The 25,157-nt window shown below is 36.8% G+C and overlaps 1 protein-coding gene across 2 annotated transcripts; it reads right to left on the bottom strand.

Annotated features, from left to right (window-relative positions):
* Positions 1–979: 979 nt before the first annotated feature.
* On the bottom strand, positions 980–24,446 carry LOC103974244 (serine/threonine protein phosphatase 2A regulatory subunit B''beta). 2 transcript variants are annotated; one of them, XR_010494416.1, is made up of 14 exons: positions 23,786–24,446; positions 22,112–22,363; positions 21,894–21,999; positions 21,712–21,811; positions 19,381–19,486; positions 19,123–19,213; positions 16,522–16,663; positions 15,076–15,223; positions 14,817–14,926; positions 13,308–13,464; positions 13,108–13,233; positions 12,857–13,009; positions 7,235–7,393; positions 980–1,575 (listed from the first exon to the last, which is right to left on the bottom strand). XR_010494416.1 is itself a non-coding variant. In XM_009389017.3 (13 exons), the coding sequence occupies exons 1-12, from the start codon at positions 23,933–23,935 to the stop codon at positions 12,869–12,871; spliced, it is 1,629 nt and encodes a 542-aa protein (XP_009387292.2). In that variant the 5' UTR covers positions 23,936–24,446; the 3' UTR covers positions 980–1,575; positions 12,857–12,868. The 2 variants fall into 2 exon arrangements, 1 of the variants encoding a protein (XP_009387292.2); XM_009389017.3 differs by lacking the exon at positions 7,235–7,393.
* Positions 24,447–25,157: the final 711 nt, after the last annotated feature.

The raw sequence follows: 25,157 nt of genomic DNA, 5'->3' as shown, positions 1-25,157 counted from the left end.
GTGGTGGTTTGTATGCATGGCACGATACAGAGGTTTCATTACCAAGTCACAGAAAATTTACGGATCAGTTGCCCCGTATATGTATATGAATGACAACATATTTGTCGGGGGAAAAAAAAAAGGCAGTAAATGTGAATTTAGTCGAGGAGAAGCAAGAAACACACACGGCCAAGCTCAAGCTTATGCCTCCTAAACTTGGGACTACTTCGTTGAGATGGGAGGTTGCAACCAAGAATCACTTAATTACCTGAGAGGGACACTGGATGATTGCTATCACCAAGAATCACTCACTCGTTATCCAAGAGATACAGATGAGAAAGTCAATTTGGGCAACAGAAGTCGGGAAAAAGGCGGAAACGAAAGCAACCAATGCAGCAGCTTTGGAACTTTTGTAGTAGTAGGGTTTTTTATCAAAGAAATCTTTTCGAGAATGGATGAGCTGAACCGAATAAATTACGAACGATGGAATGAAACCTAAGCACAAGCCGTAGTATGCACACAACATCCTAATGCATCCTCATATGAAAAATAATTGAGCTGATCAAAATTTGGATACCTTCTGGCGGGGGGAGGGGTGGGTTCTTGTTCTGTTCGTAGTAGGAAGACCGCTACTTCCCACTTGCCACAGGCTTCTACAGGCCATAGGAATTCCCCCTGCATTGTCATGTCAGATAAATCTTCCCCAATAATTAGAAAACTAAAAGCTACAATACTTGGCACGCAATTTTAACACCTAATCCCATCAGAATGCAAAACAAAACCCATGCAATTTAGCTTAGCTTCGGTGACATGAAATTTTATGACAAGACAAACAAAAACACATCGCAATTATATCTGCATCAGTGTTATGAGCCCTCCACAACAGGTGTTATACAAGTCTCTTTATACCGGATAGTGGTTTTTCAGCCACCAGCCCATCAGACTTAACTTCATCTAGTAGAATCAAATATAAGTTTAAGACGACTTGTTCATTCACAAATGAAGTAAAAAGCCTATCGACCAATAACTTTGGTCTTTTTCATGATCATAGATTGCAGTTAAATGGACATATCAGAGGAATTCACTAAAACAAGGGCATTACATTAGCAGAAAAGCACATGGAAGGAGACAACTGAAGTGTTGCTTCCCTGTACTCCCATAAAACCATTAAAATGGAACAAATGAGAGAAAGGAAACAGAAATCATAAATCAACGTTAATTTGCTCCATCTACAAGGGGATGTGATCAACAGTCCTGTTGGCACTTGGCCTGGAAAAGTAGAGAGAGAGAGAGAGAGAGAGAGAGAGAGAGAGAGCTCTCTTGTTGACAACAAACAAAAAGTCTTGCCTTCTTGCTTGGCACTACCAGATCGAGCCACTCACTCCAGAAAGCTACCTAGCTTTCACATGCCTTGAGAGCAAAACTTTGCACATCATCGAAACATACACATGGAACTAAACCTTTCTGTTGAAATTATAGAACCAAGGCAGGCACTCCTACCAATTTCTGCCAAAGGAATATCCGATGCAAGCTATGTAGCTGCTCCTTGGGCAGCTTCTGGGAAGCTTCCAGAAACCAAATCTTTTGATCAGGTGCCTACAGATAAAAATGACAATAAGATCAAACCAAATAGCTTCAATTTACATTGAAGAAGGCAAAGGAAAAAAAAAAAAAAAAAACAATACACATGCTACCATATACTACTGATGAAACAACACTTTTGTAGCTAAAATTCACCAGGACATGTTCCTACTCTTTTGGTCATTTAACATAGACAGAAGTAAATTGAAAAAGTGGATAATTTACTTTGCTTTTCAGTTTCAAACAGAAATTTACCATTGATATCAACTTTTGGTCAGAACTTAGTACATACGATCAACCATTAAGTGGCACATCCTAATCAATTTATTCCATCGATTCATAGATAAGAAGTAGATTAAAGAACAATACTTAATTTAACTCCAAATATGAGAAATACAACATTTTATTTTCTCGACACATTATTTTTCAGCCTGATCATCTTAGGACCACTCACACAGTTATGACAACCTTGAGCTATGCCATCTCCAACTTGTAAGCATGTTTAGATCCAAATACTGATCTAGTACAAGAAAATCAACAACAAAAAGAATACGTGATGTCCCAACACCTTTTCAATGGATTGGACTTTGTTTAGGACAATATCACTAGTCAAAGACTCAAAACTAAGAGAAGACGAATATATTTAGTTATTATTTCGAATTAAGTTTACATGATCCATTGCTTATAAAGAATTCACACAACAGAATGATGGTTCGCTAAATCTCTTCCACCTGTTTATTTTTCAGCTTGCTGAATTTAGGGCCTCAAATCCATCTCCGAGTCACTCATTTGAGATATTTATTAAAAAGGATATTACAGACCATGAAAAATACAAAAAGACTCTGCCAGGTCAGTTGATGCTGTGACGGCAAGGTCTCAGCACTTTGCATGGTCATCGGTGTCCTACCACCACGGCAGCCTGAAATCTGAATCAGCATAGAGCCCATTGCCATATTAAAGTGGTGCCAATGCCAAGACCAGCTCATCATCACAGCTGCATGACTTTGCCTTGTAGACGTTATCTCAATACTAAACTAATAAAACTGATTAAAATCTAATAAATAGCCCGATCGTTGGTTACAAACACCAGCTTGCACAGCCAAACCCCAAGAACAAAACCTTAAATGGCATTTCCATGTCCAAAACCCAACTATTATTCCATAAAAGACATGTCATACCATAGAGCTACAGATATTCAACATTATGCTCCTGTGTCATCTTTGAGACAAGTCTTGTTGCACAACAAGTTCAATTACCTATCTAGCGCATACTAGGTACTCCTTACAATGGACAACCACAAAAAACAAGTCCACCAAACTTCTATTGTCTGCATAACTTCTGTGTCGCAATACTGTCCACTCAACCCAAATGCAATTGTCACGACCCACATATAAAGACTCTTCTATGAAATGCTCGTCTGCATCACTCTGAAATGCTTGTTTCCAGACAGATGAAGTGCAAAATCACTTCACATTTCCTCCCACATATGAAGACTCTTCTATGAACAAGACTAAAATGAACATCCTTTGCACCACCATTCTTATTAGTGTCTCCTATCTCAAACATCCTTGGGGGGAATTCCTAATCTCCTTAATGGTTATCTGAACTAGCTCAAACCCAAAAGTTCTCTTCCCCAGCTCTCCCAAGATCTAAAAGATCACCAGAACACAATTGCTCGGAATGTTCAAGACATCAAATTGTAGGACAAATATTGTTATGCGTAACAGTGATGGAAGCACCCAATCTCTTTTGCTGAGCATGAGCACAAAATCATTCCAATCTCTATCTTATAATCAATTACTTCCTCAAATGTCCTAAAATCCTGTTATGTGTCTATCTTATAAAAATCACTTCCTGAAATGTCCAAAAATACTGTTATGATTCTATGGTTCTATCATTATGTGCCTCATGCAACAATATTGAAATTGTCTTAGCCAGCTTTTTTGAACTATATCACATAAAAGTAGAAATGAAAATGTGCACATCACAAAAAAAATCGGCCACACTAGAATACCACTTGATAATCTTGCTGGTACCGAGTTGTATGACCTAATACCAATGGCCAATTCTTATAACCTTGAATCCCATCCCCATCTGGCCCCCCTACCTGTCATCTTTCCCTCAAGCAATAATTAATCCACTCATAGCTGATTTTGCCTATTGCTGACCCCCTCTTCCTTGCTGCTGCCTCGCCCACTCTGCCAATAACACATGCTACAGCAACTTGATCTCAGCCCCCCAACTCCATCTTGTGATCTCATGTCCTTATGTGCCACCAACCACCCCTATCAGTTGCCCACCATCATGGGCATCTGCCTCATCACTGACTTCTCCTCCGCCTCCAATTTGTGCCTCCCTCAAGGCTGGCACCACCTACCCCTATTGCCAGAGTGCTATTATCTCTGCCTTCATGTTGGTCAATGCCACCCACACCAACGAGTTTGCCCTTGCAACGTGGCCACCACCATAGTGATCTGGACCTGTTCCTGCCTTTGAAAGTTGAAAGCGTTGGCACAGACAGGTAATGCTACCAGACTGAGATTTTAGTCCATGGTCGTACTAAAGACTTGTTATCTTTGCAATAAAATTAACTGTTAACGTCTGTTCAAGGGTGATGTGTCCCAGTTGAGTTGAATATCGACTTGAAATTTGGTACATACATTGGACCTGAAACTAACAAACATGAGGATTAGACAAAAAAAATTGTTTCCAAAACTGGAACCAATCATCTAAGGCCATTCAAACCTGGTTTGATGAAATCTCTCAATCATGAAGACCTAAATCCTCCTTAGGCTTAGAGGATGTTATGATTGATCAAAAACCTCCTTCCATTAGTATCTATAAAAACAAAATCCACCAATAGACCAAGAGAGAAACATAATCCTAAAAGAAACAAGTGAGCATTACAAATTTATAAAAAATGTTGTGATTACAATGTCCATCACTATTTCTTAGATAAGGATGCGAGAATCATAAACTGGCACGCATCCAAGTCTCCAATTTGACAAGAAAATCAACGAATGAGAAGTACCACTAATAAATTATAGAAATGATAGAATAAAATAAATCAAAGGCATATATATATATATATATATATATATATATATATATATATATATATATATATATATATATATATATATATATATATATATAAGGTTCTCAATACCGTACCGTACCGGTGTTTCGATCTGGGCTCGATATCGGTATGGTACGGTATACCGAGCGATACACCCAGGTGTACCGATCGGTATACTCAGGTGTGCCGAGTACTGTAGCACTGCTACAGTGCTACAGTGTACTCGGACCGGTAACAGACGGTCCGCGTACCGACAACCTGTCAGACTGGTACGTACTGCCCGTACCGGGCGGTACAGTTTGGTATTGCAGACCATATATATATATATATATATATATATATATATATATATATATATATATATATATATATATATATATATATATATATATATATATATATATACCTCCATGATTAGGGATTTTTGTATCTATCCCTCTAAATTAAAGTTCATCATATGTATTACGCATCACTTCAAAACCAAAAACATGCATGCATATTATTATAGTTATACTTCGTTAGATAATGTAAGTTAACTATTAGTAATGATTTAAAAAACGCTAGGCGCCAAGGTGCAAAAACGCCCGAAACACTAAGCACTCGCCCGAACGAAACGAGGCGCTAAAATATAAAAATATATTAATTAATTAATAAATATAATTATTTAAATACAAATATGATATTAAATTTTAAAAAATCTTATAAAATCACAATATCACATTAACAAAAATATCTCAAAATTCAAAACAATAACAATAATTTCAAATAAATAAAAATTAGTAGTATTAAAATCAAAATAATATATTATTAATCTAATAAATAAAAAAATATTGTTACTAATATATAGTTAATAGCAAGGTCCGTCATACCGTACCGTACCGTACCAAAGTTTCAACCCGGGCTCGGTACGATACGGTACGGGTGTACCGACCGGTATACTGAGGTGTACCGAGCGGTACACCTGATTTTATCGATTTATCCCTCCAAAATACCTGAAAATTAGAAAAAAAAAAAAAAAAAGGTTAGGATAGTGTTTTCAAGTTACAAATACATACCTCTTGATTAGAAAACGAATACATACCTCATGATTAGAAAAGTTAAGATAATCTTAATTACTCTCTAATTAAAAAAAATGAATATATACCTCTTAATTAGAAAGTTATTCCTCTTAATCTTCCCAAATTAGCCTCGATTGAATTCACAAATCGTTGTTTTATAGAGTTTAGGAAAGAAAAAGAAAGTTTGAGAGAGAGTTTACGAGAGTATAATGAAATAGGAGAGAGAAGAATGGTTTAAATAGGAGGAGAAAAAGCTCCAACGATCAAATTGATCGTTGGAACACTGTAGCACTGCTACTGTGTGGTAACGGTCGATTTCGACCATTACCAAGTGGTGCCCAATTTTGCCCTGTATCGCCCGATACGGGGGTTTTTGGGGCGTACCGCCCGGTAGCGGGCGGTCCGCGTACCAGTAACCTGCCGGACAGGTACGTACCGCCCGGTATGGGTAGAGGGAGTAAGAGTAAGAGTAATAGTAGAGGCAATGGCAGCGGAAGCGGGAGCGACGATAGTGGCAAGCAGCGTTAGTGGTAGCGGCAACGATAACGGTAGCAGCAAGCAGCAACACTGTAAGAGTAAGACTGAGGCTGCTGATTGAGAGAAGCACCAGCGGTAGCAAGAGCGGGAGCGGGAGCGATGATAGTGACAATGGCAGCAACGACGGCGAGCAGCAACAACAACGACAAGCAGCGATAACGAAGACAAGCAACGATAGCGGAGAGAGGCAACAGCAGTAGAGAGGAAATGTCAGTAGCATAATCTTGAGCAGGGTTAGGGTTGGGGAAGTCATGAGAGGGATGTTGGGAGGCTGATATCGATGCTTTAGTTGGTTCAATCGAACCAACTGAAGCACCGGAGACCGAACCAAACGTAAAACACTGGTTCGGTCGCCTGGTTTAACCTAGGCGCTCGCCCAAAGCGCCCAGCGCCTAGGCGGTGCCTCTTTGAAGCGAGGTGCTTGGACATGAAGCGTGGCACTCGGGCCTCGCCTCGCCTCGCCCGAACGCCTATTGAAATCATTGACTATTAGTTAAACTTTAATTTACACCAACACCTCTTATGCACTCATCATAGTGCTAATAACAATAAAGGTATTTTTGGTAAACTAGTGTTAGATAATGATTAGTAAGTGGTCAACTTGTGTATTTTGGATGGATGTAAATGACAATAAGAAAAGTGGAGGTTCTTAATATTTAGAGGAATCTATATGTTACATTATAATTTATAATTGCGAATATGCTATTTTCAAACATTGCAAGGATAAATATATTACCCTGTCACAGTTTATATGTATATATAACTTAACATATGAAACAGAAAATTGTTGCCAAAAATTCCTGAATTCTGATACATCATGTTAAAATTATCATATAAATGTTTCTACGTAAGATTTTTTTTTTTTGAGAAAGGTATTTGAAATATTTTATTAGTTAAACTATCAAGAATCAAAGAAGCTAACTAGGTTGCTTTTTCTTGTAAATAGCAGTCATGAGGAGTAGATGCTGTGCCCGTGGCTCACTCTACTTCCTTCACATACCAGCAGCTGCAATAGGGGTGGCTGTAGCATAGTGGCATAATAAAGCAGCAGCAAAGGCAGTTCCTATCTTCTTCACCTCCTTCCACCACTCCTCCCCCACTTCTCTCTTCCTTTTCTTCCTTTTCCTTAAGCTGTGATTGAGAGCTTGGATCTGTCCAACTAAATCAGGACTCAGCTGAGTCAGAATTAGTTGTCTTTATATCATCAAGTCAGAGTGACTCAGTACATGTCAATAGTGGATACATGTCGATGCACAAAGGCCGTAGACATGTGAATCCAGGTAAAATTGATGACACATGTGAAGTTGTAATTTCTTTAGAAGAAACAATTGAAACTTACATAAGATACAAGATAAAGATAAAAATGGACCCAACAAAGAATTACTAAATCAAGTAATAAAGTACATACTTCAAGAAAATATTAAAAAGGAACTAAAAGCAAAACAACAAAACAAACATAGAAGAAGAATGAAAGAGAAGATAAAAACAGTAAATATATCCTCTTCTTTGATGATAAGCCAGGTTGTGGTCTGGATTAAAGGGATTTTTGTCTTCCTCCAAAGTGACAATCAAGATTTTGTGTGATTTGTGCTAGGTGAAACATCTTGTGCTTGTGGAGATTCTGAGCCCCAGAATCAACCACAATATAATAGTGTCAAACCAACAACATTGCATTTAATTTAATTTAAACATTTAATTTTAGATCTGAGGTTTCAATCCTCATACCTGGAAACTGCCTCTCCACAGGAGAGGCCAACTTCTACCAGATAAGCATCAGAGATGGGCCCAAGATCACCAGAGGGATGATGGGAGACCAAAGACAAGAATCTCACATGGTAGCCTAGGTGAGTGCTGTTTTTTCATCAATTTTTTTACTTTTTTGTTTCTGAAAGCACTTCTGTTTTACTAAGGTGGTTGCGTTAGCATTACATACCATACCAGTCAGCAGTCAAACTGAGGAGAACCGGTAGAATTTAGAACTTTAATGGCATTCAGTTGTAAGTAAAAAGGAAAGGAAACAAAAACAAGAGACATTCACATAAACAACAACTGCTAGAAATGCAAACCGAAGCACATAAGCAATGCCACCAGGTATGAAAAACAAATATGAACAAGGAAATTGTTAATTATACTACAAGTACTTTTTTTTAAGGAAAAATCCATCTGCACCTGGAAGCAAAAATATATTCTCTTGTAACATATGGCCAACTATATCCACTCTAATTGACCTAATAAGTAGATTTGAATGAACCTAGTTTAATTTAGAAAAAAAGATTGTATAAAATCTGGACTTTTAGCAAGGGGCTGATCTCCACATTTGGTTTTTGATCGGAACCAGGTTAATTGGTCAGGTCAGTTAAATATTTATACACCTAGTATCAGCTCAAAGAAATAGGGTGCAAGAAACAAAAAATAAAGGTTAAGATAATCTAACCACTATCCACACATTTGCTAAGAGGACGAAAACAAAATAAATATGGAACTTAACACACACAAAAAAAGACATGTTCCTTTATAAGCCCCCATGATGGCTCTCCAACTAAACACAATTATATAAGCCTTGACATGTTCCCACATATATATACACAACAACAACAACATTAACAAAGCTGTAAGTCCCAATTATTTGGATGTTTTGATATATATATATATATATATATATATATATATATATATATATATATATATATATATATATATAATCTATCACAAATCAAGGATTTATATCTGGTTGAATACTGGTTGCAATAACCTACTGGACCAGTACGACACCAATTTACTAGATGGTGTACCAGTCTACACTGTCTAGTATCATTATACAAAAAATAATAACAAATGATATTATACCAGTATCAAACTATATCTTTCGCTACGATAGTTGACCACATCAGTATATACAATTCGGGACTTACTGGTCCAACCAATATTTAAAAACTGGTTGAGGATGCCTATAAATGTTAAAACTTGTAATGGTCCACATTAGGCCTCCAACAACACCCACAAGTAGTACCCTAACTTCAGAATGATGTAATGCAATTAAGGATGTCTACTTAAGATAATTCAAAATGAGTTGCTGTAGGATAAAAATAACATGAAAAAATAACATATATGTCTAATAAATATTCCCATAAAAATTTGGTAAATGCCAAGTGTCTATGGTACCTTTTTGGCATCAGTGATTTAAAAAGCGCTAGGCGCCAAAAGGCGCCAAGGTCCACAAACGCCCGAGGCGCTAGGCGTTCGCCCGAGCGAAGCGAGACGCTAAAATATAAAAATATATAATATATTAATAATTTCAAATAAATAAAAATTAACAACATTAAAATCAAAATAATATATTATTAATCTATTAACAAAAAATTAATCATTTCAAAATTTAAATAAACTTAATATTAAGAGTATACTGTATACTGAGCCTGATGGAGAAACGAGGAAGCAGCAGCGAGCGGCGGCAACAGCAGCGGCGAGCGACGGCAACAGCAGCGGCGAGCGGCGGCAACGGCAGCGGGAAAGGGAAAGGGAGCGGAAGGCACGAGCAGCGGGAAGGCTCGCGGGAGGGCTCGCAGGAGGCGCGAGCAGCGAGAGGGCTCGCGGGAGGCACGAGCAGCGGGGCTCGAGGGAGGCGCGAGCAACGGGAAGGCTCGCGGGAGGCGCGAGCAGCGACAGCGACGGCGGGAGCAGGAGCGACGAGCAGCGAGATCGCGATCGGGATCGGGATCGGCAGCAGGTTAGGGTTGGGTAAGGGTTAGGGTTGGGGTTATATCGGTTTAGTTGGTTCGATTGAACCAACTAACAACCGAACCAGGACCGAACCAGACCTAAAATTCTGGTTCGGTCGCCTTGGTTTACCTAGGCGCTCGCCCGAAGCGCCCAGCGCCTGGGCTCGGGCGAGCGCCCAGGCGGCGCCTGTTTGAAGTGCGCCGCCTGGGACATTAGCGAGGCGCTCGGGCCTCGCCTCGCCTCGCCCGAGCGCCTTTTTCAATCACTGTTTGGCATGTTTGGTTCACTTCACCTTTTTTTAGCAAGGATTGAAATATTGTACCGTACCGGAGTTTCGACCTTCTCTCGGTACAGTACAGTACTATATACCGAGCGGTATACCGTTCGGTATATATATATATATATATATATATACCGCTTGTTAGTGAGCGATCCACGTATCGGTTTACAGTCGGACCAGTACATACCACCCGGTATCATTCAAAATTGTATATATTGCTTTTTAGAATTAAAAGGCACCTCTAGAAAAATAAGACTAATAGATGCTAGTTGTCCATTTCCAGTTCCCCAAATAAAAAAACATTGAGGATATCACAAATCAAAAATCAAATCATGGTATGTAATTTCGAATGGTATCGCCCGATACGGGAGGTACGTACCAATCCGATGGCATACCGGTACGTGGACCGCCCGCTACCGGACAGAACGTGCAGTAGTGCTACAGTGCTACAGTAAGAGGAAGAAATATATAAAACCGCTTGGTACGCCCTGGTATACCGCTCGGTACACAGTACCATACCGTACCGAGCCAACCTCGAAACACCGGTACAGTACGGTATTGCATACCTTAAATCAAATAACTAAGATTTTTTTTTATAATGTATCATTTCAAATAAAGATATTTACAAATCAAATAAGCATTACAACAACAACAACAAAATTGTAATGTGTCATGTATTTGAGGTAGCTGCATGGATCTTTTATGGTCATTGAACTATGAAAAGAGTCATATTCTTAGTTATATTAAGAGTACATAAATTTTTGCTTATGGTTTCTAATAAAGTTTTTTTAGGTCTCCCTCTCCCCCTCCTTTTTCCATAATCATTTATATCTTCTAACTTCATGTATATAAGCCTCCTTAGCATATACCAATATTATCTTAAACAAGTATCTCTCAGTATTGTTCAGGAATGAAAACACTTCTTTTCCCATTTTAGCAATTCGACACGTTTGCCTCGACAATGATAAACCTTTTCTTTGTATATCTTGTTTCTTGATTGTGTAACACTAAAATCCATAAAGCTCGTTAGTCTAAGAACGATTTCCTTCTAACCTAAAAGGTACCTAGTGATTGCACAAAACTCCTTATGTCCCTCTCTATTTGAACCATCCGATTTTTCCTCTATGAATAACATTTTCATTATTCTTTCCATCTTATTGGATATTTAATCCAAGATATATATAAGACTTTTACTTGATGAAACTTCTTGGCCATTCAAATTAATTATATTCTCATGCTATCACTAAGATTACTTAGTCCTACTTATAGACTTTTGGTTTCCAAGGTTCATTTTCATAATACAAGCTTAAATTAATTTCATCTAACTTCTAATCAACAAAAACAATAGTTTACTTCATTATCAATGTGAAAAGATAGAAACTTAATACGGATACTTGATATAGTAGTATACTAATAAAGAACTCATTAGACAAGTTCTAACACCTTTGACTACACTATGTTTCATATCTTTTATAATATCAATATGGTTAACTATAATAAATCTTTAAGAACTCTATCAAATAAGCATTACAAAAGCAAATTCATTCTTGACAGTACAAGAGATCTATATACAAGGGAAAGTCCACTAGAATACTCTTGTATCGTAGGATTCAAGGACTTACGTTTTGCCTAGACTGGAATGAAACTAGAGACACGTATTGGTCCGAGCGCCAACAGATACACAGACCCACCTCGGTCTGGTCCGCCATATAAAAGGGAAAGTGGGAAACCCTAAATCCCACTTCCACGCCGCCTATGCTTCTCACACAGCCATGATCAATGCTGCAACTTTTCTCCTTTGTCTTCTCACCGCGATTGACACCTCCTCTTCTCACACAAATGGCTATTGGCAACCTCCTCTTGCCAAGACCTCATTGCATACCACCATGCACAATCTTTGCCCTAATCACTTCTCAGGTATGTCTCTTCTCCTCTTCCTCTTCCTCTTTCTCCTTCCTCCACTGTTTCCTCTTCTTCGCTCTTTCTTCCTTCATCCTCCACTATCCCTTCCTCTTATCCCTGTTTTCCTTCCTCTCCGAAATACCGATACCTACCAATGTACCATGTGTACATAACCGGTATGTACTGATCCGACAAATCTCCGTGACAAGTTTGGTACCCGACGTGGCAAACCTTGGTAGGATTAACCTTTACAAGAAATACATGAACCACAACCAACAAAAAAGAATGTATTAACAACAAAATTTTAATTTATCATGACTAGGGCAGGGGAAGAAAATCAATAAGATACATTGGGAAGACCATTTATATTATTCCAAATTATTCTTTCCTTTAAATGAGACAATCATCAAACTCAATATTCACAATGTTAGCTAAATTATGCTAAATGCTTATTTTATACAAATAGGTATATGAAAAATTCACAATTCATAGTTGCACTAGGTGTTGCATCAGTAATTAATCGACTATTTACAGTTGACATCATGTTACCAACAGTCACTAGCACTTGTTTCTTTCTGGAGGAAAGTAAAATTAGAACAACTACCATGGCTTTTAGGATCAGAGGTGCAGTACACTAATTACTAAAAGTAAAGAACAGTTGAAGAAAGAACCACATAGAACAAATGATGCAAAAGACTTAATAAAGGGACTGCTGCTAACCATGAATTATCTTCAAAAAGGAGCCTCAAGTGATTCATCCCAGATGTCTCCACTTCCATTGGAGGCATCTTCACCATCTTCCTCCATGCTCAATCTAATATATTCTCTATGTGCGAAACGGTCCCACTCAGTCAAAGTTGGGTTTTCCCTTTCCTGAATTAACAATTACATGAACAGGTTACCAATTTATTGTATAATTAACAAGTTCCAAATAGCTAACAGCTACTGAAAATGCAGAGTGATTCACTAACCTGCCGAATGAGAAATGGATCACGAGTTTCAAATGCCATGAATTTGTTGAGATTAAAAAGGATATTAAAAACATTTCCTGAAAGTTTGCAGCCTTTTAAGTCACGCAATGTAAAGTAGCTCTCATTCTGCGAAGAAAAAAATTTTAGTTTTAAATAATTCACAAACTCATCTTAATCTTAAACATCAGGAGATAGGTCACCTCAGATCCAATCATATCAATCATCTGGCACAAAATGTCCTCAAAGAGTACAGGTTCTTGCGCCATACATTCCATACGATGCAACTGCTCCTCATAGAAAAATTGCATCTCATTGGCTGTTAAAATTCCATTCCCATCCAAATCTATACACTTGAACCTGAAAAATCAATTCATTCCTAACAAATATTATAATTAATTAAGAAAATAGTTTAAATCAATGATGATCTAGAAAGATCATGTGAAATTAATGACAATCTATCTCATCATACATGGAGCAACAATAGAAGAGGGAGCCAGCTAGTATTTGACATCTACTTACCATGAATAAAAAATGAAGAGAGTAGATTAAACTCAAGATAAAGTCAGAGAAATCAACCAAGAACACAGATTCAAAAGTAGGTTGGCACCAACAGAAGCACACCTAAGATTGCTTGCAGTGAGAATAAATGTAAGAAGTACCTAAGGTAATCCTCTAAACATATTGTGGTTGTAACTTGTGAGGCATAATCAAGAAAAACTAAAAAAAGAAATATGAGTAAAACAATATGAATGTGCAGAAGTCCCAATACAAGTTAACTCTTGCTGTTTTGATGCCAACAGGCTACAGCTAAGTACTAAAGAAGGTGACAGGAATGTGAATAAGGAAAATTGTGATCTCATGATATTATGATAGTAATTTGCACAGTTTCTAGATATGAGTTAGTTTATAATAACTCTTTTTTTGACATATATAATATCTGAACCAATGTGGAAAACATGAATCATGGTTTCGTTAACAAGTCATGATGGAAAAAAAAACAAATTTAAAAGAACCATGAAATTCAGAAATTATGATTGGATCTGAATTGGTTGGCTACTACACATTGGAAAACTTCATGCTGCTGGCATGATAAGTATAACCAAAAGAGAATGGTGACTGAAACAAGAGGCACTAATTGCCTCCTACTCTGATAATGAATTTTTTAAAAGTGAAACAAGAAAGCCGAAATGGCAGCTTATAAAGATCCAACATATGATGGGAAATAGATTCTTCATCTTGTATATGATCACAGTAGGAAATCCTAATATTTCATGGTTGCAGCATTGGTATGCGTCCTGAAAAGAAGATCCTCAGATTAAAGAAAATAAGGAACAAGTCAGATATCTAAATGAAGTTTATTAAATAAATTTTGCTAAAAGGGCAGAAACTTCGACCATATAGAAAAATCAATTGGATCCATGGCAGATCCTGATACTGTAATCCCATGTGATTACATTACAAGGATAGGACTGGAATGGCTTGGACCTATTATATGTCAGAAAGCATTATTCATATTGTTTAAATTATTAGAACTTGACAACACCAGCCCCATTATCAGACACTTAGAATTTGTACTTAAATGTAAATTTGTCAAGCAAAAGATCTTCCATCAAAACAAAGCAAAAGAGGAAGAGATTATGTCAAATCAGATGGCATCATCATATAAACCATGCATATGACATAATTTTCAGAGGAGATGTTGCTATCACCAATACTCAAGACTAGGCTCAGCAGACTTATCCTCCTCTGCTAGTATAAAATACACAAAGTCTTCGTAGCCCATTTTGCCATCAGCATTGCTTTTAAATTTCCTGGGAACCTAGATGACAATTCAAACACATTGTGAATCACCTGTACAATTTAATAATCTAACAGCTGCACTTTATCTAGCATTTAAATTATCACTAGTATAATGCTTGACCATTGCATATTAACAAAATAATCTGAAAACAACAAATGTGTGAAAACCTGTGAAAAGATCCTTTCAACAATTCTGTAGGTCAGTGCATGGTTTCCATATCTGATAAGGTTCTCTTTATCAATCAAGAAGTCATGATCTGTATCAAGTTCCCAGAACTTACAATAGATCACATAGAAGTGCTCGTATGAAAAGTATCTGCAGGAATAAGCAGCAGCAAACAAAGCTGTTATTGTAAAATGCCTCTAATTACTAACACAAAGTATAAAATTATAAACAAAAGTTATTTCTAACTCATAATATAAAAGGTTTATAATTGGGGCCTCTATCTATCATAACAAGCGACTAAAGATTATTAGGCTTGCTTATGAAATTTGAAGTAATATAACCTTGCAGTGAAAGAAGGCGCATGCATCTTGCTACTTGAATCCTTAAAAACGAAATCAATGCTCCTCTTTAACTTCATACCTTTCAAAACCCATGCATATTAATCATAAGAGGTTATATTTTAGTTTGAAAACAATGCTCTTCTATAACTTATTATCAGAACTCATATCTGTGAGGCTTTCAGTTTCGATTTGTCAATTCAGATGTAATTTTGACCATGGATTAAAATACAGCCCAATGACATTTTAGTACAGTACCAAGAAACATATCCATCTGTATCACTCGATATCAATGAGGAAAAAAAATTAAAAATTAAAATTGTACTGGAATTGAGCTATATATTTTGATACCAGTACTTAGTGAATAATTTTAGTCAGCATGTACTAATCTGGCTAATATTTAATTCCTTGATTGTGACTGCCATAAGGACCTATGTCAGAAATGGTCTTGTGCTGTCAAAAAAAAAAAATGAAACCAATGGGATTCCAAAATGCCAAAGTGAGCAGTTGTTAGTCATATCTGTATCAGCATAAACAGGCCGTTCCCTGCAAATAAAAGCAAGTTCAAGCTACAAGTTGGATAAAATTCCAAGTCTTTGATGTGCACCCAAGACAAGGAGACTCTCCACAACCATAACCACAACTAATTTAAAGAACTCTTAGTCAATCAGTCATTTCACACACATGCAAGAATAAGAAGCCAGTAAGGTCATATTTTATCACCAAGAGACAAAAGTCATACAAATGACAGAAGAATAAAAATGATCACTGATAAATTAGCAAATGATAGTATGAAACGCCAGATGCAAAATTAAATTGAAATTGCAATAGTATTTCAGGCATTTACAATATTAACTCCAAGTCATTTACATAAATACAAGGACACCAGAAGCCCGTAAGGTCACATATTCTCATTAAGAGACGAAGTCATATAAACAATGAAATAATAAACATAAACTCCAATTCACTAGCAAAAGATAGTGTCAACAGCTAGATGCATGATATAAGTCCAAACTGCAATAGTACTTCAGGCATCTACAATATAAACTTGCACAGATCATTCCAAGCTCATGTACAAGACGGATAAAAAGTGCATTAACATAAAGTCACCTCAAGACTTTGTTAATATCCTCCTCTTCGTCAGCATGATGCATCGCAGCAATTAAGTTTCCATGTTTCAACTCTCTGAGGGTAAGTTGACCATTTCCAGATCTATTCACATGGTAAAAGATTCTGTATATGACAGTTTCAGCTGGAAAAAAGGTTCCAAAACAATATGAATTAGAGAAAGTACTACCATGGCATTTGGAGAGTTCGAAGGTCAAAGATGATGATGCTGTTATCTAATATGTCATTGAACACTTGGGATTAGACAACAAAAGCAATTGGTTGTGATTATCAATGTATAGATGCAACACATGACAGAAGCACAAGGAAAGTCTATGAGCAACAGTATAGAATAAATGAATCATGACTAGAAAATGATGTCAAGATGTGATAAAAAATAATGATAGTGATGAGTTTGACCTTTAACCAATATGTCAATGGATCATGTTCTAATAAACTACACAAGACATTCTCCACATCGAAATGCAAAGCCAAAAGAAGTTCTTATGTTTTTGCTTTACATGTGCACAGTAACTTTTCTTCCTTGCCATAACTTTTCATATTTTATCTTCTTCTTATACATGCATTGCCAACCAAGAAGAATAGTATGTGGTTCACTTACAGCTTTCATGGTAGGTCCTAGTGTTCCTAACTCTCCAGAACATCCACAATTCTTTTTGCTAATCATAACTACTAGTGCTCCACAGGTTTATACTTTAAGATTCACTAACTGGATAGACTGTATAGAGCATGACTATCAAAAGTTTCACTATAATTGCATCAAACAGCCATGAATAAAGTGAACATCTGTTGTCTGCAAGCTTTTAAACAAAGATTATGCTTTTTTCATCACATGATAGGTGTATATCATGAGATGAGAGAAGCATTTCGGTTGATGGAAAGCCTTATCCATTTCTTTTTCCATAAAAAAGAAAGAAGTGCAGATGGGATTGTAGATAACAAGGACTGCCGTATTGTACCAGTCGCTGGCCGGACCGGTACATACCTGTGTTTCAAAGACGAAGGAGAAGAAGAAGGCACAATGGAGAAGAGAGGAGGAAGAAAGATGAGAAGGTAGTGGAGGAAGAGGAAGAAGGAATAAGAGAGGCAGTGGAAGAGGAGGAAGAAGAAGTGGAAGTGATGGAGGAGGAAGAAGGAAGAAGAGGAGGCAGTGGACAGTAGGAAGAAGGAAGAGGAGAAGAGGTGGGAGTGCACTAGGCAGTGAACATTAGCAGCGACAACATTGAATGACGGCGGCGGCGACAACGACATCAAATGACACTGGCACGACGCCGTATGATAGCAGCGATGACAACAGCATCACAAGAAGACAGCCCATGTTCATGAGCCCTCTACTGCATCAATTATCCAAAATGATTATTCAAACTCATGTTCTGGAAATTGATACTTCTTATCGTATATAGCTTTATATTTCCAGTTCTTTCCACTGATACTTCAGTAAAAAGATGGAAGTCACTCAATTATTGCATTCCCTTCTAGAACATTTATTATCAAAACTCCAATATTACCAAGGAAATTGAAGACATGAAATTAAAAAATATTGAATGAAGCACAATAGTGTTATTTGAGCTTCAATATTGTACAGGTTGTGCATCTTCTATCTTGTCTTTAGAAACATAAAAAATGACTTATGCTGATCACCATAAAAGATCTCACTAATATATCCAAAGTTCCCACAGAAAATTATCATGGATTTCACAATCATAGATCTCTCCTCCAATTCCCCCAACCCAAAAGAAAAAAACCTCACCGGGCCCCTAGGAAATGAATATAATTATCAATCACAGATATCCAAATAATCAATTAAACACATTTTGGTTCATAAGCTCAAACAATAAATATCGTGACAATTGTGAAGTAAAAGAGTAAGGAAGAAACAGGACAAAGAAAGCAGCAATATGGTCAACAAAGAAAGCAACAAAAAGAAAGAAAGGAAAAGCAGGTGTTTACAACCAGCTCATATAGTCAATATGAACTTCAGATGCCTGGTCTTTTCCATTTTGGTTTTCAATGAAGGAAAACTTGCTTAATGGTTGGCCTTTCTACTTTTCTTGAAGAACAGAACTGTTACCCTTTCAGAAATTAGTTGAGTTTGATCTCTTGCATCACATAGATCTTACCATTTGTAATGAAGATAAAATGATAAAAGATGCAAGTGATTATACAGGCACATCCTTTAGGAACTGGACCTTAAGAAAACAAAACAAGGGACACTATTAATGCCTCAGTGAAAACTGTGAGCTCACTTAAGGTGAGAGTCAAATTATGCAAAATCATCATCTGAAAAGATGAACATTTATCCCACAAGTAATTATAGAGGTACACCTTTTAGGATCTGGGCCTCAAAAAATTAACCAAGAGACATGATTAAGGCATGTCTCAGTGAAGGCTATGAGCATGCAATTGAGGAGATGACCAAAATGTGCAAGATTGTTTTTTGACAAGAGGAACAACTATCCCAACTATATATGTATTCACTTGTAACTTAAATATCATGATGATCACCCAACTAACTTATTATAATGCCAAACATAATGAGAATACTTAATAGTAAAGGCATCTTTATCATAAGTAAGAACTCACCATATCTATCCTGGAACTCAGGGGTTCCCTGTAGGAACTCCAAACCTGGATGGGTTGCCAAAAGTTCTCGCAGGACTGGTTTAAAGTCCTCCTACAGGAACCCGGAGTAAATTTAATCAATTTAGTGTCAAAATTAGAAGGAATGAAATTAATCTCCTATAATGAATGTACCATTAATCTTCTGCTTAAGTCAGATGAAGATTGTGAACACCTGTCTAAGAAACAATTTATTTAAATGCTTGGAAAGAGGAAACAAACCTGAGTAAGGTACTTGTGGTCCGGTTGCTTCAAAATGGTAAATATTTGTGTAGCTATATCCTTTATCATCATGTTACTGTTAATCCAATATTCGACGAATGAATCCCTAAAATAGTATCAAAAAGTTACAAATTTCAGTGTGACGAACACCTCCAATAATAAAATATAGAATAATAAGCAAACCTAAGTTTATTTATGAATGATCATAGAACCTATATGTTGTAAAAGAGAAAGCTGAAATAAAACAATGACAAATGAAACAAATGACTATATTTGAAGAGGGTAATTGGGAATAAACTAATTGACTTAATAATGTAATGTAATCATTGTAGTGTCTTCACAATTAAGCAATGAATTAATTGACTTGACTACATCATAAAATAAATCTTGATGTCACCTACAACACTAAATAACTCGAGCAAAAGCTTCAAAGAGTACCATGGTCCCAAAAGAAAAGAACATAGTATTACCTACCACATAGCACATGCCAAGCTAACCTACAATAACCGCACCCTAATATGTACCATGACAATGAATTTACTGTTTTCCAACTAAGGCTGAAAAGACAGACACCTTTCCTGTCTCTGTCTTAGCAAGGTCTGATTCTAAAAAAAAAACAAAACACAAAACTTATAGTAAAAGAGGGTACAGCTGGCAACAAAAGCAGAAGGCAAGAACATTAAGTCTTTCCATTTAATGGCAATGAAAGTTATTTGTAATGGTGACTTAATGTATGAGGTTCATGAGATACCATGAAGTCCAATGTAATTTGTCTAACCCTTGCAAACATAGAGGCTATATTTAGGGGTCCTAATAAGATGTCTTGGACAGGATTCATGTCAAGTTGAGAGAGATGAAAATAATAAGATAACACCCTCAATCCATAAAATTTTTTATGAGAGAAAATTTTAAACCAAAGTCAAACCAACTTAATACTGATGGAACCATATCTGCAACATGTATCTCAATAAACAAGTCAAATCAAGTAAAAAATGATACCATCAACTAACTTCGATTCAATATGACTTTCTTACACAAAGAAAACTTGAGATATTAATCCAATCAACCTATCAATGATGGTTAACTTCTATAACCTAATTGCAGGGAAACTAACATGCAGAACCAAAAGCATAATTAACACATTTAACCTGATTGTTCATTATATCAAAATATATCAAGATTAATTATGAAAACACAAAACCTATTAACAAGGCAATTTGCAACATTTCATTTATGGTTTGAACCCATAAAGTCCACATGACCCCACTGGTTTCATGTCAGGTCATATCCAATTTGTGGCAAGTCAATAATAGCCACATAGTTGTATATATTAGTTATCGTTCAAACTGTTTTCACATCACAAGAAAAAAGATACCTTACTATGGTGCCAAACTCCACCCCGTTCTGAAGTTCTAAGATGGCTACTAAATGTCCAAGTATGACTCTGAAAATACAGGTATATGACTGTGGAGATTAATTATGATTCCATTTAATGAAAAGATGATTTCTTTTGGGTACTACTTTCTTCCTCTTCTACCTTCTCTATCTTACCCGCAGTCTCTCTCTTCAAAATACTGCTGCTTTCTATTTTACTATGAAAAAAAACTAATATATATATATATATATATATAATTTCATTCAATACATGCCCAGCTTCCTCACAGCCAGATGTGGATACAATTTTATATTTGCAGTGGAAGATGGTTAATTAATCAAGTATATGTCTAAAATTTGACACAAGCACATGAATGCTTAAAAGTTTAACTTAATGCACCATCCAATCCAGACCATCTATTAGGCTGATAGCATGTTATATGCAACCTGATGTTACATGCCTGCTAAACAATAACATAACAACAAATCATTTGAATTTATGGCAGGCTCAGGTTCTGAAAATATTCACATATGCTATTTGCAGGCTGTGATTAAACAAATTTAGAACATTACTGTGTAGATTGTTGCAGATAATACATCAGTCCCACATCATGAGAAAAAATGGTTAAAATCACATTAAGATTTAAGATCAATTGAGAGGAGGGAGGGTAATGCTACTCTTTTGTGCTGGTTGTCACTTGCCACTAATAAGATGCAATGACATGATCCCAAATATAATCAACTTTCAGAAAAAGAAAAAGATAAGCTTAGACTGCAAAGCAATGGACGATCAGAAATTTTATGATTTTATCTTGAATATTAAAGAATTGGAAAATAGTTTTAAGCAGCAGTAAAAGCTAAATAACCAATACAAGTTTAAGCAATGAAATTGTAGAAGCTCCCAAAGATCAATTTGTAGAATATAAGTAGTCTTGATTCTTATAAGGTTTTACATACCTTGTTACCATTCCAGTGCACTCAACATCAATTTTTCTGAAAAGAGAACTGGAAAGAAATGATGGTAACTTGCAGATTTCCTTTGTCAGGGTTTTGAATTCTAAAATAGGAAAAGCCAAGTTTAAATGATTGTCATGCTGATTAACACTATAAGCATTAGCATGTGTCACATGCAAGTTCACCTTGTATTTGTAGTCCGTCCATGTTGCCAAAGAAAAGATGATCAATTCTAGATAAGCATTGTTCCTTCAGTTCTCTTGGTGGAGGACGCCCATATTGGAAGTAGAACTGTGATTGTATCAATCATTTAAAAATCAGTTAAATAATAGAATCCTTAGCCACCTACAAAAGATATTTTAGTCTGCATTGCGAATAAATATGATCAACAGTTAGACACCACCTGAGGTATAACTTCTTTGACAGGTTCATTAACTAATTTTAGTGGAGAACCAAAAGGTGAAGGTCCAGCTGCTGAACTACTACGCTTCATAAAACGAGGAGATCCAGATGTGCTCCTAGGTGAGAGAGGAGGCACACTGCCAGCAGGAAACATGGAAGGCAGTGAATTGTTAGCAGCAGCAATTGCAGTACCAGAGCTGCCAGCAACATTCAAAGGTGAACCTGCTTTTGCATCTTCAATCAATGACTTAACCTGAGACCAAAGGCTAAACGATGAGATACTAATGTGAAACATTGGCAGAAGTACCCTAATTACTCTTGAGTATATTTTATCAAGAATCCTTTCTAATAGTTCAGGACAAAAGGTTGTTCTCTTTAAGATTTTTTCCATTTAACGTGAACTGGGGACAAAGGATTTGCAGTCCCCTGCCTTGCCACTTGGCCATGTCGCCAAGGTCGTAAATGATCAAGTGGCATCCAATCCATGAAATGATTTGATATATACACTGAGGCGTCTACATATCACCAACAAATTACAGTCCATCCCCTCTTCCATTATTTAAATATTTAATCTAGTTTAGGGACAGAAAAACTTAATGAATTGTATCTAAAGACATGGAAAGGGATATTTTTATGACAGCAACAAAAGTCCAAGCTCATGACATCATTGATTTTGTATCTCGAGTTATTCAATGGTTTGGTATGAGTTTTTTTTTTTGCAAATGTAATTTTGTAATTTGCGGAGTTGTAGCTCCAATAGTGAAGGACCGAAGAAGATTAGCCACCACTTGTCTTGGAGGTAGGTCATAATGGATACGTAATAGGTTGAGTTCTTGGTGCTTTAATGATACAGCATATGAGGAATGGCATGATTGGAAGTGGATTATATTAACTGTCGTATAGAAATAAATGTAAAATATCTAAGCCAGACTTAAGTGCATTTATACATATGTCTTATGTCATTATCTTTGACGATACAGTTTTCTTTTTTGAATTCAACATCATCAACATTATGCTTTTTTTCGTCACTGTTCTCCAACAAGACCTTTTGATGCTATTTCTGACCTGCTAGCATCAATATTCTCTTATTTTGCTCTCTAAATTGGTATGATACTAGGGCAAACAAAAGTTATACTCACAAGAAAGAAACAGTGAAGTCGTCACAAGTATGTTCAAGTCATGGTGCATTTAATATAAATTTTCATGATGCGGTGGTAATCATATCTATTTCAGCTTAAGAAATCTAACGCATATTAGAATTTGAATATATACAAGAATATTACAGCTCTTAAATTCCTTAAATGAGCTCGTTAAGGAATGTGTCTTAATTTCAAAAGGAATAAAATAATAACTTAAATGCTCCTTCTAATATTGCAAAGAATCATAGGCATATATGCCAAGAAAAGACTCTAAATCTTCAACAAAGCCAATTATGCTAAGTTGCTAACTGATCTCCAGAAACAAGAGGGCAGAGCATATCATGCACATTACCAACAGAGACATCCTGAATAGATAGCTCATCAATTTTTGAGCGAAAGAGTCCTTAAGATCAACAAAGGTATGTTATGCACAATTAAGCGTCCCACCACTTGGCGCAAAAGGTTAACAGAAGAGTAAACAAGACTAGCTGAGTTGAATTGACTGTCACAGGACAAAGAAGGTAAAGAAAACGTACCAATTTCCTCGTTTCTGGCAATGAGAGCCACTGGCAATACAGGTCTTCAGCTATTTTAGGTTTCTCCTTCAGAGCTAATTGAGATACCTCCGGAAGCTGCAGCAGCTCCGGGTCAAGTGATGCCATGTCCCTCACCATATCCGTATCCATTCCAACCAAATCCTTCCTCGCGCATAAAACGAGAACAGAAACAACCAACAAAAAGAATACCGGAAACCCTGGATCCCCAAGCTTTCTTGACCAAAGAATCCAAAAATCAAATCCTTGGTTTAAAAATCACGGGCAACAAACCCTAAGCCTTCCAATCCGATCGTCGCCCTCCCTACCCTTCTCCATCTGCACATTCTAGCAACCAAACCTCGAATCCCTCCAACGAGTTGTCAAATAAATCCAAGAAATCCTATATTGGAAGCTGAGAAGCTGGAGAAACCTCAGATCACTTCGACTCGGCGGGATCCTGGCTTAACCCGACACCGAAGCAATATGAAGCGAGATCGTCCTCGAAATCTCTCTCTCGGAAGACCGGAACCGATGGCAAGCGGAGGAAAGCACGATGATTGTATCTGGAACGGGAGGGAACTCGGATCACGGAGCTCGCCGCCCTCGAGGACCAAGGTGAGAAGAGGTGGCTTTGGACCTCGAAACGCCGAGAGAGGAAAGAGAAAAGTGAGAAAGCAGCATGATCGTCGCCCATCATATATATAATACTATTTAATTGATTGATATAATTGACATGAGCCGTCCGATTTGTCATAACCATGCGGAATGAGATCTGCGGCCGATAGAAACAGACGAGTCCATCAGAGGCTTCGGATCAATTACATCATCGATGGACCCAAACCACTAAGAACGCACCACGTTGGTCATTCTGAACGAGGTGGGCCAACAGACGCGTGGGGCCTAATTAGGCGGACTGAATCAGCCGCGACAATTATCAGGGTTGACATGGTCTCGTACAGATCTGATGTGTCGCATGGACTCCAACACTCAAGATTATAAATGAGGGTGATACCATCACCGGAAATTTTACGACTGAGTTTGTTCTAATTGTTAATCTAATCGATCCATAATTGATCATAATAAAAAGGATCTGAGATGATTCAGCATTCTGAGTTTGTGCTTTGAGTGAGAGGATCAATAAAATAAAAAAAATGGAACAACTCACTCAATTTTTTTTTTTAATTTTAATACATATAACTATCAATAATAATATAAATTCTAGGCAAAATCATACTATGCATCGCATTATGTCAATTACGATAATAATCACTTTTTCAATAATAATAATAATAATAATAATAATAATACATAAATTTTAGGTATTTTCCAATCAGTACCTTTATTATATTTTTTAAAATAATATCTTTAATTT

Source organism: Musa acuminata, chromosome BXJ3-2 (assembly GCF_036884655.1).
Source record: "Musa acuminata AAA Group cultivar baxijiao chromosome BXJ3-2, Cavendish_Baxijiao_AAA, whole genome shotgun sequence".
In the NCBI taxonomy this organism is placed as follows: Eukaryota; Viridiplantae; Streptophyta; class Magnoliopsida; order Zingiberales; family Musaceae; genus Musa; species Musa acuminata.
The sequence above is the reverse complement of the archived record's forward strand: the minus strand, read 5'-3'. Positions and strand labels throughout refer to the sequence as shown.